Below are 17527 nucleotides of genomic sequence, written 5' to 3'. Positions count from 1 at the left end.
TATGCACATTATTATTACGAATAATCTTGTGAGTAAAGTCAACGAAGGACGGGGAAGGAATTAGAGATGAATAGCAGGAGCGTATCGTAAAGGCTCCGCATGTTGCCCACTTCCATATTTTCTGTTTTTTGACGTCACTCAGTGTCACGTGTTGCATTTTGTTAGATAGTTTCTCTGCTTCTACTATCTCAATATTTAATGGTCTCCTCCTCAAGTCCGGTACCATTTCGACTACCCTTCTCTGTTTCTGCTATAAAATTATTTGACTACATTGTTTTTCTTCCTTGAGACATTGTATAGGTTGGAAAAGGAAATTTTTACAGGAGTATCACCTAACCACTGGTCTTCCCAAAATCTAGTTCTAGTACTATCCGTTAAAAAGGAAATCTTTGCATTGTGTCACACCACAATTGCTGTTAGTAGAAATCCTACAACAAAACAGTCAAATTTCAAAGAGGACTCTACTAAATTTCAGCCTTATTGAATTGAAGACCATTTGACTCGTGCATCAGCTCCAATTAGCTAGCTTTTGAAGAGTGGGTGGGAAAGTTATCAATGTGAATATATTCGAGGGATGCAAAGGGCTTAAAATGGCTAAAGGTGGGGTAAAATAATTTAAATTGGGCCTGGGAGCTCATACTTGAAGGGGTGCAACTGCATACCTACCCACTAATGTCAAGGCTGCTAATGAGGTACCCTTTTGCTTGGGGGCGTATCAACCCAAAATAAAATGCTTCTTTTTCCTATATGCATATCGGTACACCCTCAGTAAAACAGTACCCCATTAGCAGTCAACACCATTTTAGAAGTTTCTTCCACATTCCAGTAGTCTGTAACGACTTTCAGCGCAGAATCCCAAAAGTCTCACCAAATTTAAATTGTTTGTGCTACTAAAGCTGGTAATTTACTACGCAACATAAAATTATTTTTTAGTTCGTAAATATATATTATAAAAGGAAGTGTATTCTGTCTATCCGGATATATCTGATCATTGATTTCGTTATCCTAAGGTCCGGATTGAAAGTTGGGGAGCGATATTTTCGTACCTCGGATCCCCGGTTCCTGATTTGTAATAAGGACGAACATCCTGTTTCCGTAATGAAAATCATATACTCTCTTCATCATGAATATAAAACTCATCATGTTTTGAGAGATAGATCCGTCCATAAGAAACCTTGCAGGATACCCTAATCTTTTTTTCTCCTCTTCTTCCTTTTCGTTTCCATATAACATGTCATATGCTTCTTCTTCTCAAACGTCAACAGTGATTTTGTGAGCCACCGCTTCTTCTCATACTTGAGAAATTCCTTGCGACATCTCCATCTTCTTTTTGTTGATTTCAGTTGAACTTGAAGAATTTGCTAAATAAGAAGAGATTTTGGTGATAGGAATTGATTTTTGTAATGATTTCAGAAATTGAAACCTATGGTTTTTTTTCCTTCTCTTTCCTAATATAACGAACTGTGACCTTATATCTATGCCGTAGCTATGTGTTTTAGTTTCTCCTACTCCGTGTTTCTCTAATTCCTACAATTTTCAGAAACTTCTCCATCTCAGGGAACTGCATTGTTACTCCTACAAGAACTTCTACAGGGAACCGCATATGCTAGCAGGCATATGCTGATGGCTACGTTCTTTTGGATCACATGTGCCCTACGCATCCTCCTTTTCTCTGTACAAATTCAAATTGGTTGCAAGGTTTGCTGATTTTATTCATTGGCTATGTGATAATCCCTAACTAAGGAGTGTTATCTTTTCTAATTTCAGGGTTTTTTTTTTTTTTTTTTTTACGAGCAATCTAAATTAACGTCAAGGATGGAGCTTTAGATTAAGTGGGCTCATGAAATCTTCCCTGGAGATGGCGATAGGGTTATTGTTTATGATTTGTTAAGTTAATAGTGCTTATCTTTGGTATAACTCAATGATTTTAGTCGATCCCAATTAACTATACATTTATAGCCCGGAGTAGTATTAATTGTACCTAATGTAAAGTACGAAAGTTTAATGATTGTCTGTTGGTAGTAGGTGCACCACCAGTAACTGCAACAACATGCAGCATTTGCAATTTGGTGAACTAACATGTATCTGCATTTGCAATTTTTTCAGAGAGAGCATGCACGATGGAGTCACCATAGATACTGCATAAAGGAAGAGTGCAGGGAGACCATAAAAGTAATTAGTTTATTATGGTCTGCAATTCCTTACCGTATCCAACCTTAGGAAGCATAGATACTCTACATAAAGGAGTTAGTGGCAGCGATGGAAAACCTGGTGGAAACCTTGAGTCCCCACTGTACATGATGGCCAAGATCGATGGCTATGGAGTTAGTGGCAGCCATGGAAATTAAACTAAGAGCCAATTACAAAATGGTCATACTTTTTCTAATTTGGTTATAAATTGATCATACTTTTATAAATCGTATACAAAACAGTCACACTTTGGGCGACATAACAGTTTTTCAAAAAAACGGTGTTAAATGTTCCCAAAATGCCCTCTATCCTAACAAAACCCAGTTAACTAGAGTTAACCTGTGGCTGACGTGGTTTGCAAACGTGGAAGATCTGATCTGTGACAAGAGTCATATGCACAACAACTGTCCATGGAAGAACCAAGACTGCAAGAAGAAGAAGTGTAAGGAAACTGTGATGCTTTTCTTCTGCCAGAATGCACACAACTATAATATTGCTTACCTCAAGTGCTCCAACTGTCTTGATTTTCAATGGTTGTCTGATGTTGTCTTCAATGCAGCTAGATCAAATGTAAGAAAAACATCTCTGAAAATGACAGAATTATGCAAGGAAATAGAAGATCTACAAATATAATGAGCTACACTTTAAATAAAAAGAAACTTTCATGATCATGACACCATCAAAATAACATAGAATATTAACATACATTAAGACCATAACATAACATAAGTGTGTTCATCAGTCCAAAACATAGAGAACAAAGGCCCATAACATAACATAAGTGTTTTAAAAATAGAAAGGAAGTTATTGAGTAGCAGCAGCAGGAACTGTTCCTTTTGGTTTTGGGTCTGTGTCACTGAACCAGGTCAGACTAACCTTCTTAATAGGGGGTAACTGATATGCAGCATGAACAACATCACTAAAACCATTCAATCCACCACAGTTCACACTTATATTATCAAAATACCTAATCTTATTTGTATCATTTTCCTCAACCCTAAAGCTTCTAACTGGGTTCTTCACAGACTTCCTGCAATACACATAATCAAATTCAAAATATAAGTATGTGACTAGTAATATATAACATACCTATTTTCCTCAATTAGGGGTCACTAAATGGACAGAAAAAATACCGAATTACTGAATTGATTTGTAGCAGATAACATAACAACAGTCCTAAATTAGGGTTTACTAAATCGATTTGTAAAATACCAAATTACTGAATTTGTAAAATACCCAATTTTGAAAAATTAGGGTTTATAAAAGTTGAAAAAAATCGACCAATTAGGGATACTGAAATCTAATGTGAAATTGACAGTTTATGGTTATGAATACCAACCTCATTATATTCGCGTACATAGTGACGAAATCTTGTAAGAAAACCACCGCCGTTTGACCACCAGTTACCTTCTTTGCTCTCTAATCTTCACGAATAAGCATTGAAGATGTATAAAAAACCATTAACACTACCAGCCTAATCTAGTGATGATCTGTTTGCGACATAAACCACTGAAAATCTCAAGTTTTCGAGTGTATCGCCATTTCTGCAGAAAATTTAGAGAGAGATGGCTGAGACGAAATGAAATGACTTTGCCTCATTTCCTGAACCCTAAACTGTTATAGATCGAGTGTTCCAACTTCTGATCCTATCCGTCTGTTTCATCTCGAGATGCATCAATTGTAAGATGTATGGTAGTAGATCTAAATTCATTAGGTTAAGGATATACTCTAAGACCATAATCTTGGCCGTATATTTAGTCATCAAGATGACTCCGTATGAGATATACGGTACTAGATTTAACCCGGTCTGGTTAAGGGCAAACTCGTCAAATTGCCAGTGCATTTAACTCTTGCACCAGTGGGTCCCAGTGACATAACCTTGCTTTTAACGGAAGTAGGACCATCTTGTTAATGGTTTGTAGTAGTAGGATGCTTTTGCAAACCGCATCTTAATACTGTGACTGTATTTTAATTTGTCCTTAAACTAATTACGTTAATGGGCTTCCTAAGATTGGATACGGCAAGGAATTGGAATTTTTGTCATTTCACGGATTCCCAACTTAAGTGGTAATAAGAGTCGGCTTATATAACTCTTTGTAAGTGACAAGTTTTGATAACTCTCACAAATTGCTCATCAAACAAATATGGTCTGCAATTCCGTTGAAAACAAAGAAATAAAAATAAATAATAGCATGATATGATCAATGCTAACTTAGGCTTGGCGCAACCAAGTATTCAAATATAATTAAATTGGGGAAATTAGGCGCAGGTCCAAAAAAAACAATATTCTCATTGTCAGGTCCACAATTAATTTTTAGTTCCGTGACATCCATAATTATATGAAATTATTAAAAATGTTTGCATGACGGATTATGCATCCGCATGACGGGTTATGCATCAGGGGCTTACCAACTTGGATATAACATATTTAAAAAACCGCGCCTTGAAATTTTATAAATTTTATATCGTTGAAAATCTTTTTAAGAGAGCTACACAACGAGTACAAACAATAATATCAAATTTTTGTTTTTCACGAAAAAATCGGAGGTGATCATCGTTTTAGGGAAAATTTTCGAAAATCGATTACATATTCATTATGCAGCCTCCAAAAAAGATGCATAACACATTATACAGACGCATAACGAATTATGCAATCATTTTTTCGACTGCATAACAAGTTATGCGTCTATAACAAGTTATGTAGCCATTGTTTTGGTTGATTTTAGTGCGTACAGAAAAAATTGATGCATAGTGCATTATGCAACCATATTTAAGGGTGCATATCAGGTTATGCATCCATTTTCTGATGCATAAAAGATTATGCAACAATTTTCTCTTTGCATAATGCATTATGCAGCCGTATTTTGGATGCATATCAGGTTATACATCCATTTTCTCGACTCCATGATGCATTATGCATCAATTTTCAATTTCACACAAAATAACAAACATGTCGGATAATGTGTTATGCATCCATTTTTCGACTGCATAAAAGTTTATGCAGATATTTTCTCGACTGCTTGACATGTTATGCAGTCATAACAACATCATCTTCTTCTTCGTTGTTCATTATCCCATGTCAAATAAGCTTTATTATTATTCCCTGTATTTTCTAAATCTCAAATCAACTTTTCTTCCTGTTCTACTTGATTGAAACAATTACAAACCCTATCTCCATCTCAGAACACATCTCAGGTCCATCTTTTCAATCATAATACCTAATTAAAAAAAAAACCCATTCATACATCTTTCGGAAATAAAAAATAACAAGATCTTGATTCATCTAGGAACATCACCTCAAACCCTAACTTTCGATTTCATTCATCTATTGTTTCTAATCTTCTTGTGATTATACTGTCTATCAATATTCAATATTACTGATCGGAAGTCACAGTTGGGAGGAAAAAAGGAAAAAGAATTGAAGAAGAAGTTCGCGTGACGAAGAAGAAGAAGAAGAAAAATACGAAGAAACCAAATTTTATAAATTGTGGGTTTGGGAGAAATTTTCTCACGAAAATTGGGTGCGCGCATAAACTTTTCCGCCCGTGGGTTTCACAGTGTCCAAAATCTGGAAAATGGGTGTGGCTGTAGTTTTCACAATTAGATTTCTTGATGTAATTTGCCCAATTGAAAACGGCTAACTTTAATGCTAGATATTATTCCCTAAAAATTTAATGGGCATCCCCGGCCCTATCCGACTATTATGATGCAACCAATTAAACACGCTACTGTGACCCGACTAACACACTATAATATGTTAAGACAAACTAGATATGTGGGTATTATGTCTTCCTTTAAATTTTCTAAATTTTCTCCCTATCCGGCTACTATGATCCAACTAATTAAACACGCTACTGTGATCTAATTAACTAACATACTAAAATATGACACGACCAACTAAATATGAGGACCATTCTGCTATGACACGGTTATTATAGACAGGACCAACTAACATACGAATTTTAATGTGGGCACTACATATTCCTTTAAATTTTCTCCAAGGCCGCGGACGTAGGCCCCGGCCCTATCCGGATACTATGATCCAACTAATTAAACACGCTACAGTGACCCGGATAATTAGTGTATACTATAATATGACACGACCAACTAAATACTAAGACCGTTCTACGTGACGATGCAATCGAATTGCTCTTGCTGAGTCTCTGTTTTCTACATCGCTCTAAATATCAAGATTCTCATCATAAAAAAGAAAACTATTGTTCCAATGGTTGCAGAAAATGCAATATAATCCGCCTGATCAAAAAAGAAAACAAATAAGTCGTTCTGGATCTTCTGATGATTCAGACGACGAAAATATGAATTGGTTATATAAAAGATATAAATTTGGAGAATGGAGTTTTACTATCGATGATGATGATAATGATTATTATGATTACGCAGATGAAGAAGTTAACCAGAGAGAATCGAGTACTATTGGGGCGGTGACATCAGAATCTACTGAAACAGAGATTAACACTAAGGATCAAGATGAATAAACATCTCTGCAATCAGAGATGTTAAAAGAGATGGTTAATTTTCTGGAGACGAATATTGCATTTAAGAAGCGGAAATAGAGAGATGTGAACAAGAAGAAAAAGATCTCTTGTACAGTTGCATTGGGGAACCGGCAAGGATCGCAACAGATGGTTTTATCTTCAGGAACTACGTGAATTACTGACTTCATCAGTTTAAATTAGGTGATGAGGTTAGTAATAAACGAAAAGCGTTAGAGAATGAATTGAAGCGCCTCAAGTATTTTCTAAACTATCATCAAGAAATGATTATTGCAGCCTTCTTCATGTTGGTTCTTGCTTCTTTGATGAAATGATGAGATACCTCTGGTGGTTGAACTCATCAAATAAGTACGTGTTGAAGATTAAACCAAGATATAGTTTGTGAAAGAAACTAGTAGAAGTTGATGCTGTTAAGAGGAAGCAACTTAAAGAAGTTGACATGATATTATGGAAGAAACTAGGTGGAGTTGCTACTATCATCAATGGAAAAAATCAGTAGGAGATATTACGCGTTATTGTGAAAGTGTAGTAAACTTGAGAAACAAGTTTGCCATTTTTAAAATTTGGTTACGTATAGTGTTTTACGTATAGAGTTTAGAATATTCTAGAAGAGTCTTGTTTTATAATTTGATTTGTTAGGAAAGAGTCTTTTCTTGAGAGTCAAGTTTGTTAAACTATAAATAGGATGTTAAGCCATGAGTTTATTTACATCAATACAAGAGATTTGTTTGAGTTACGAATTGTGTTCATTAAGTCTTTGATATCAGATTTTCTGCAGCTGGTATCAGAGCACTGGTATCAGATTCTAGGGTTGTGGGTATGAGTTGTTGATTAAGAAGATGACATCAAGTTTAAGTTCAATTAAGGTGCCGGTGTTTGAAGGAAATTTTTTGAACACTGTAGGTTACAGATGGAAAATATTTTCATATATCAAGAAGCATGGGATATTGTAAAAGATGGTTATGCTGAACCAGCAGAAGGAGTTGTTTTAACGGAAGAATAACAAACTGCTTTAACAGCAAACAGGAAGAACAATTCTACAACAACTTATATTCTTCATCTAGGAGTTCATGAATCTCTCATGGATAGAGTTATCTATATTAAGCAAGCTAAAGCAGTTGTTGATAGTTTTATGGAAGAACATGGCATTCTACATCAATTAACAACTAGATATACACCTCAACAGAATGGTGTTGCAGAAAAGAAAGAATAGAACAATAATGGAGATGGCAAGAATTATAAGAAGAACAAAAGATTTACCAAAGAACTTCTGGAGTTATGCAGTTGATATATCATTGTATTTACTTAATAGATGTCCAAGAAATAGTTTGAATAATAAAACACCAAAAGAAGCTTGGAGAGGTGCAAGACCAAGTGTAAGACATCTGAGAGTTTTTGGGTGCATTGCTTATGCACATGTACCTAAAGAACTTAGAAATAAGGTAGATGACAAAGGTTATAGTTCAGTAACCAAAGGATATAAACTTTTCAATCCTTTAACAGGGAAAATAATTATTAATAGAGATGTAATCTTTGATGAAGACTCTCAGTGGAATCGGAATGCAACCAGCTCAACAAGAGAAAATGTCAGAACAGTTCCAATAGCAGTTGAACAACAAATAAATACTCAAGATGAAGTTATTAAACAACAAGAAGAAAGAAGAACAGAAGGCACAACAACTGAAGAGGTAAGAACTGATGTGATACCACAACAAGAGACAGCAAGACCAAGAAGAAAATATGTTATACCAGCAAGAATGAAAGATTATGTGATAACAAGAGATGATGATACTGATGAATAGAAGATTAATTTTGCTTTATATGGAGATTGTGATCCTGTTGTTTATGAAGAATCCTCTAAAGATAATGGATGGGTACAAGCAATGGAAGCTGATATAAACTCAATAAAGAAGAACAATACATGGGAACTTACAGAACTTCCAGAAGGAAAGAAATCAATAGGAGTCAAATGGGTTTACAAGACAAAGTAAAAATCAGATGGTGAAGTTGATAAATTGAAAGCAAGGTTAGTTGCTAAAGGATATAGATAAAAACAAGGAATATACTATTCTGAAGTCTTTGCACCAGTTCCAAGACTTGATACAGTTCGAATGATCATTTCTCTAGCTGCTCAGAAGCAATGGAAGATATTTCATATGGATGTAAAGAGTGCATTCTTGAATGGTGTACTAGAAGAAGAAGTATATGTTGAGCAACCAGCAGGTTATGTTATGGAGGGGAAGTAGAATCAAGTGTACAAGCTAAAAAAGGCTTTGTATGGTTTAAAACAAGCACCACGTGCTTGGTATACAAGAATCGATTCATACTTTATTGAGAAAGTTTTACAAGATGTCCACATGAGCATACACTGTATTTGAAAGCTGATTCATTTGGCAATCATATTATAGTTTGTTTGTACGTGAATGATCTTATTTTTACTGGCAATAACTCAGAGATGATCAAGGAATTCTGGAAGGATATGGTGAAAGAGTTTGAGATGACAGATCTTGGATTAATGTCATACTTTCTTGGCATTGAAGTACAACAAACTGAAAGAGGTATCTTTATTAATCAACGGAGATATGCATAAGGAATACTTAAGCGTTTCAAGATGGATAATTGTAATCCAATTTGAAAACCAACTAAAGAAAGGTTGAAGCTAACAAAAGATGAATCAGGAGAACTTGTGAACTCAACATATTTTAAGAGTCTTGTTGGATGTCTGAGATATTTAACTTATACAAGACCAGACATTATGTATGCAGTTGGATTAGTTAGTAGGTTTATGGAGTCACTAAGACAGTCACATCTACAAGTTGCAAAGAGGATTTTGAAGTATGTTAAATGAACAATTAGTTTGGGAATGCTTTATACAATTTCTGAAGATCCAAAATTGGTTGGTTATACAGATAATGATTGGGCTGGAGACACAAAAGGAAGGAAGATTACATCTGGTTATGCATTTATTTTAGGAACATGATTTTTTTCCTGGTCATCAAAGAAACAACAAGTTGTTTCCTTGTCTACAACAGAAGCTGAATACATAGCTGCTGTAAATTGTGATACACACGCTGTATGGCTAAGGTTGATGTTGAAGTCTTTTTTCAATGAGAAGATTACACCTACAACAATAATATGTGATAACAAGTCCTCAATTTCATTAACAAAGAATCATGTGTTTCATGGAAGGAGTAAACACATTGATATCAAATATCATTACATTAGAGAGCTTGTCAGCAATAAGGAGATTGCTGCTGAATTTTTTGAAAGTAAAGATCAAGTGGCTGACATTTTTACCAAGTCTTTGAAGTCTAATACCTTCATCTATTTGCGTGGAAAACTTGGAATGATTAGTAAAGAATATCTTGGTTTAAGGGAGGATGTTGAAGATTAAACCAAGATATATTTTGTGAAAGCAACTAGTAGAAGTTGATGCTGTTAAGAGGAAGAAACTTAGAGAAGTTGACATGATATTGTGGAAGCAACTAAGTGGAGTTGCTACTGTCTGAGTGAAAGCAACCAGTGGAAGTTGGTGTCATCAATGGAAACAATCAGTAGGAGATATTACGCGTTATTGTGAACGTGTAGTAAACTTGAGAAACAAGTTTCCCAGTTTTAATGTTTGGTTACGTATAGTGTTTTACGTATAGAGTTTAGAATGTTCTAGAAGAGTCTTGTTTTAGAATTTGATTTGTTAGGAAAGAGTCTTTGCTTGAGAGTCAAGTTTGTTAAACTATAAATAGGCTGTTAAGCCATGAGTTTATTTACATCAATACAAGAGATTTTTTTGAGTTACGAATTTTGTTCATTAAGTCTTTGATATCATATTTTCTAAAGTATGTACGGGTTAGTACGCAGATGGATCTTCCGTTGCATGAACCTTTATGTGGATTCTTTCTATATGTTTTTGTTTGAAGTGAGTGTTTTGTTTAAGTTGTTTTCTGAATTTTTTATCCATGTTGGATTAATTGTAATAAAACATATCAAATGTTGTTGAAAACATTTGGACATCGTTAGCAGTATCCTTTTCATCTTGTATTGTGGACTGAAGGCAATTCATCATTAGCGCCGATGTTCTTGGTTTAAAAATTATCTATTCTTCTAGTTTCTGTTCGATTTAATTATGTTTTGAATTTGCAAGAAAGTTATAGGATATCTTATGATCTGAAGAATGAACTTTGTGGGATGATTTATTATATTGGAGTTTGCATGACGGGTGCTGGTGGATATTTGGAGGTCCAAATAGTGACGGGCGAAACCACCATCAATGGCCTATTTTTTTCCTCTTAGAATAGCTTTTTTTTTTCTTTTTTTTTTTGAAATTTCATTTGAAGTCCCCAAAGTACTATCCTTATGTTTTGGGGTTTTTTTTTTTTTTTGATGGAAAAAGGGGCTTCAAGAAAACCCTAAATTTTATTTATTAGAAAACCTCATTCAAATTGAGGTTAGAAGGATTACATTGATCAATTACATCAATGAACAGGACAACACAGACGGTACAAGATTTACAATCGAAACTTAAAGAAACGAAATATGAAAATCCTATTAAACTTCTGCAGCTCTTTGAAGGATTGAAAATCCTTATAATGGTTTTAAACCATTTTGTTTCTTGATGATCAGATGCTTCCATAAAAGGAAAGTAATATGCCCAAATTAATTTCTTTAGAAACGATCTCCATATTTGACGAAGTAGGTCGTTTTCTTCCAGAGCAATGCAAATCCAAACCCACCAAAATAACCTAATTAGAAAATATGAAAACAGGTCCTGATAATTTTGTGAAACCATTAGACCTATCAGAAAACCGTAAAAATTATTTAGAAATAATTTTTTTGTTGGAAAATTAATATATACAAGGACACAAACTCGATCTGTCCGGTAGATCTGAAAAATCAAATCAAAACCGGACGGATCAAGGAATTGAGTTTTGGAAGAAAGTAGTTTTTTCTTCTTCTTCTTTGTTTCAGAGAGAAAAGGGGAAAGACACGACGACATTGAGAGCTGGTCACAACTACCCTCTTATTCTGTATGCAGTCACAACTACAGTTCCAACTACCCTGTATGCAGTTCCAATATTTCTGTATGCACTCACAACTACCCTCTTATTCTTAGTAGCTTCTATAACTTGGAAACACAGTGTAAGTTCTTCACTGATTGAGAGCTAGAATATTCGAACTTTAACTAGGTGGTTTGACCGGAGGCAATCGGGAGAACATTTATGATCATGATTCTTGCGCTACAATAGAGTTGTAATTGATATAATGCAACAATCTATAGTTATACAAATCAAAACTAAGTTCAGGATTTCCCTTTTGAAAAGCTTAGGAGATTGTTGCAGAAGAAAGCTTATACAATTTGTCTCCCACAGAAGTAATTAGTTGTGCAGAAGAAAGCTTTCTGCATCAATATGTTTTTTGGTCTTTAAAACATAATGATTGTCCATATCAGAGGCAATATTTATGGGGTTGTCCGGTTCACATCGTGTATGCTTTTCTTGTCTGGCCACGGCAACAATATAAAAATTTTCTGATAAAAAAAGTAATGAAAAAATAAATGGATTTTTTTTTACTTAAAAGGTTGAGAATATATTGATGATAAAAAGAAACAGAAAAAGGAGAGGAGCGCCTAAGCGATTCCAACGGGGAAGGCAACGCCAGCACCGACAACAGAGAAACTCAAACTAAAGAGCGACAAAAGCCGACTCCTAAAACAAGCACAAAGAAAATTCAGCAGGCTAAAACCTAAGCTGAAAAACCAAAAGGAAAATACAAGTTACTTATGCTTCCTAGCAACAGAGTGTTGGCCTTTACCGAAGTTTTCATTTGGGATTTCACCATTCCATTTAAGCCTTGAACATTCTTTTTTCATTTTCTTACTAGTTTTGTCTTCACAAGCCAAATGTTGAGCATATCTATCCGCTTCTACATCATAAAATTCTTCACTATCCTCTTGGTACTCTTCTATTATAACTCTATCTTCAACTTGAGAATTGTGTACATTACTCAACACTTTGAAAGTGTTATTCACTTTGACAGGAGTGTCGATGCTCCTAGTTTTGATATGACCATCCTTATTAGGCGCAACAACCTTGGCAGGAGATTTCCTACTTGAGGCCGTCTCCCAATTTCCCAGTCCCTTTACAATAAAGGGATTATGTTTCCCTTCACCACTCTGTTGAGTCTTAGTTGGAGATTTCCGACTTGAAGCTGTCTCCCAGTTGCCGTGTCCCTTTACAAGAAAGAGATTATGTTTCACTTCCCCACTCTTCTGAATGCTAGCAGTCCTGACCGGACTCTTTGTAGAATTAACTTGAACTGACTTTGTTACTGTAGCTTGAGCAGCCTTGTCAGACAAATCTTTCCATTGGTAAGGCAAGTCGCTAGGCAAATAGAAAGGTTTGTGAATCATCCCATTATCTGTAGCCTTTTCCGATGATGCAGATGTTGAAGTTAAATGTATAGGAATTTCCTTTTCCACTGTTGCTCCATCCATTTTTTTTACAAACTCCACTTGTATCTTTGACATTGGTCTCATTTTTTGTTGAAGGTTGTTCAAGCACAAGGGGTGGATCAATTGTTGCGCTCTCATTTGCAATAGAGACAACAATTAGATCAACCGTTTCAATCCCATCTACGCTTCTACCATCCACAATAGACAGCTGATGGTCATTGATAGGTGCATTGAGATGATTTTTGTCTCCATCTTGAATTCCCATACCTTTTGATTTAGAAGACCATCTAGCTTTCAACTTTTTTGTGTAGTTTTTAGAGGAATGTCCAAAAACCTTACATACCTCACACTTAGGTGGTTTCCATTGATACTCAACGGGCATTTCTAAAGAAATCTTTCCATCTATCATTAATGGTATGATTTATGGATAATTGAAGTCAACATCTATCTCTATGAAACTTGAGATAAGACCAGTATTCGAAACAAGGACCAGTAGTTACCCTAGCTTAAATAAATACCTCCATAATATCTCCAACATTCACTACGAACGCATTAGGTAGAGGTTTGACTGAAATCCATGTCCCATCTTTTTTTATCTGTAATCCTTCCACTTCGTTGATTTGAAGGAGGATTGTCAAACCTCCAAAATCCGAGTGCGACGTAAGACCGATTGCGAGATTTGGTTTAGGACAAGGGGGATAATAGTTCATCCTCATTGCTTGTGTCCTATCTTTAAACACCTCTGACATACCCTTAATCTCGGCTGCTTGTACTTGTAGAGCATTTTCCATCTTATTAAAGAGAACCATGGATAACTGTTTCATTTCTGATGAGTAGGATTCGATTGTCTCCCTGTACGTAAATTAAATAATCATATGAAAAACTATAATAAACCAACCAAATTAATGTATCCAATCACATCACTGAGAAAATTCAAAGAGAGAAAAATATTATGATTTATCATGCATACTCTTTTAAAGAGTGTTAATTTTGCATGTTTATTGGTTAATGGGGGAACCAGAAAATAATATCAAGAGGGATAATTTTTTTTATACAAATAGGGAGACTTAGGTGTGTCAGTTTTTTATGTTGGTTCAGCAATAAAAAATAATTTGTATTCCTTTAAACTTGATTAGTACTAATCCTAATCAATTAATTAAGGTTTGTTTATGTTAATTATGTATGTTTAAGGGTACATAAGGAAAAATATCTCTTACACTATTTGGAATGACATACTAGTTATGATAATCCTATGTGAGGTTGTTTTCAACTCTTGATGGAAGGTTGAATGACATATGTCTTTCCTAGCATGAGGTGAGGTGTACTCCGTTCTAGCTCTTGCTTAAAAAGGAATTTTCCATCATTTAAGAATAAGAGAAGATAAAATTGGAAGTATCTTCCTACAAGTGGTAGATTATATAATTATAGAGCATGCATATACAGAATTATATATCAGCATAAAATATTAAATATGTTCACATACAACATGGTTACAGCTAATAAGGAATTGTAAAGAATGATTTATAGTATGAAATTCTAACAAGGTGGACTAAATGTTAAATATGTGTGGGCCAAACAAAAAAAAGAATAAGAATAAACTGAGTGAGGTGCACAGAAACCGACTATGAAAATGTGAGATTAAAAAGTCAAGTGTATAGAAACCGATTATAAATTAATAATAACTTGAGAGGCACTGGGAGTTTTGAAAATAAGTGAGGCTTCCTTATTTTCAAGTATTAAAATATAATTAAATTGGGGAAATTAGGCGCAGGTCCAAAAAAAACAATATTTTTATTGTCAGGCCCACAATTAATTTTTAATTCCGTGACATCCATAATTATATGAAATTATTAAAAATGTTTGCATGATGGATTATGCATCCGCATGACGGGTTATGCATCAGGGTCTTACCAACTTGGATATAACATATTTAAAAAACCGCGCCTTGAAATTTTACAAATTTTATATCGTTGAAAATCTTTTTAAGAGAGATACACAACGAGTACAAACAACAATATCAAATTTTTGTTTTTCACGAAAAAATCGGAGGTGATCATCATTTTAGGGAAAATTTTCGAAAACCGATTACATATTCATTATGCACCCTCCAAAGAAGATGCATAACACATTATGCAGACGCATAACGAATCATTCAACCATTTTTTCGACTGCATAACAAGTTATGAATCTATAACAAGTTATGTAGCCATTGTTTTGGTTGATTTTAGTGCGTACAGAAAAAATTGATGCAAAGTGCATTATGCAACCATATTTAAGGGTGCATATCAGGTTATGCATCCATTTTCTGATGCATAAAAGATTATGCAACAATTTTCTCTATGCATAATGCATTATGCAGCCGTATTTTGGATGCATATCAGGTTATGCATCCATTTTCTCGACTCCATGATGCATTATGCATCAATTTTCAATTTCACACAAAATAACAAAGATGTCGGATAATGTGTTATGCATCCATTTTTCGACTGCATAAAAGTTTATGAAGATATTTTCTCGACTGTTTGACATGTTATGCAGTCATAACAACATCATTTTCTTCTTCTTTGTTCATTATCCCATGTCAAATAAGATTTATTATTATTCCCTGTATTTTCTAAATCTCAAATCAATTTTTCTTCATGTTCTACTTGATTGAAACAATTACAAACCCTATCTCCATCTCAGAACACATCTCAGGTCCATCTTCTCAATCATAATACCTAATTAAAAAAAAACCCATTCATACATCTTTCGGAAATAACAGACAACAAGATCTCGATTCATCTCAGAACATCACCTCAAACCCTAACTTTCGATTGCATTCATCTATTGTTTCTAATCTTCATGTGATTATACTGTCTATCAATATTCAATATTACTGATCGGAAGTCACAGTTGGGAGGAAAAAAGGAAAAAGAATTGAAGAAGAAATTCGCGTGACGAAGAAGAAGAAGAAGTAGAAGAAAAATACGAAGAAACCAAATTTTATAAATTGTGGGTTTGGGAGAAATTTTCTCACGAAAATTGGGTGCGCGCATAAACTTTTCCGCCCGTGGTTTTCACAGTGTCCAAAATCTGGAAAATGGGTGTGGCTGTAGTTTTCACAATTAGATTTCTTGATGTAATTTACCCAATTAAAAACGGATAACTTTAATATTAGATATTATTCCCTAAAAATTTAAGGGGCATCCCCGGCCCTATCCGGCTATTATGATCCAACCAATTAAACACGCTACTGTGACCCGACTAACACACTATAATATGTTAAGACAAACTAGATATGTGGGTATTATGTCTGCCTTTAAATTTTCTAAATTTTCTCCCTATCCGACTACTATGATCCAACTAATTGAACACGCTACTGTGACCTGACTAACTAACATACTAAAATATGACACGACCACCTAAATATGAGGACCATTCTGCTGTGACCCGGTTATTATAGACAGGACCAAATAACATACGAATTTTAATGTGGGCACTACATATGCCTTTAAATTTTCTCCAAGGCCGCGGACGTAGGCCCCGGCCCTATCCGGCTACTATGATCCAACTAATTAAACACGCTACAGTGACCCGGATAATTAGTATATACTATAATATGACACGACCAACTAAATACTAAGACCGTTCTACGTGACGATGCAATCAAATTGCTCTTGCTGAGTCTCTGTTTTCTACATCGCTCTAAATATCAAGATTCTCATCATCAAAAGAAAACTATTGTTCCAATGGTTGCAGAAAATGCAATATTCCGCCTGATCAAAAAAGAAAACAAATAAGTCGTTCTGGATCTTCTGATGATTCAGACGACGAAAATATGAATTTGTTATATAAAAGATATAAATTTTGAGAAGAGAGTTTTACTACCGATGATGATGATAATGATTATTATGATTACGCAGATGAAGAAGTTAACCAGAGAGAATCGAGTACTATTGGGGCGGGGACATCAGAATCTACTGAAACAAAGATTAACACTAAGGATCAAGATGAAGAAACATCTCTGCAATCAGAGATGTTAAAAGAGATGGTTAATTTTCTGGAGACGAATATTGCATTTAAGGAAGCGGAAATAGAGAGATGTGAACAAGAAGAAAAAGATCTCTTGTACAGTTGCATTGGGGAACCGGCAAGGATCGCAACAGATGGTTTTATCTTCAGGAACTACGTGAATTACTGACTTCATCAGTTTAAATTAGGTTATGAGGTTAGTAATAAACGAAAAGCGTTAGAGAATGAATTGAAGCGCCTCAAGTATTTTCTAAACTATCATCAAGAAATGATTATTGCAGCCTTCTTCATGTTGGTTCTTGCTTCTTTGATGAAATGATGAGATTCCTCTGGTGGTTGAACTCATCAAATAAGTACATGT

The 17527-nt window shown here is 34.8% G+C and overlaps 1 protein-coding gene across 1 annotated transcript; it reads right to left on the bottom strand.

The window, feature by feature from the left end:
- Positions 1-13658: 13658 nt before the first annotated feature.
- On the bottom strand, positions 13659-13976 carry LOC113351154 (thebaine 6-O-demethylase-like). Its single transcript, XM_026595200.1, has one exon. The coding sequence runs from the start codon at positions 13974-13976 to the stop codon at positions 13659-13661; it is 318 nt and encodes a 105-aa protein (XP_026450985.1).
- Positions 13977-17527: the final 3551 nt, after the last annotated feature.

The sequence above is a fragment of the Papaver somniferum genome, chromosome 2 (genome assembly GCF_003573695.1).
Source record: "Papaver somniferum cultivar HN1 chromosome 2, ASM357369v1, whole genome shotgun sequence".
NCBI classification, from domain to species: Eukaryota; Viridiplantae; Streptophyta; class Magnoliopsida; order Ranunculales; family Papaveraceae; genus Papaver; species Papaver somniferum.
The sequence above is the reverse complement of the archived record's forward strand: the minus strand, read 5'-3'. Positions and strand labels throughout refer to the sequence as shown.

Bases quoted from the DNA above. Each gene is read 5' to 3' on its own strand.
- LOC113351154 (XM_026595200.1), bottom strand. From the start codon at position 13,976: ATGAAACAGTTATCCATGGTTCTCTTTAATAAGATGGAAAATGCTCTA.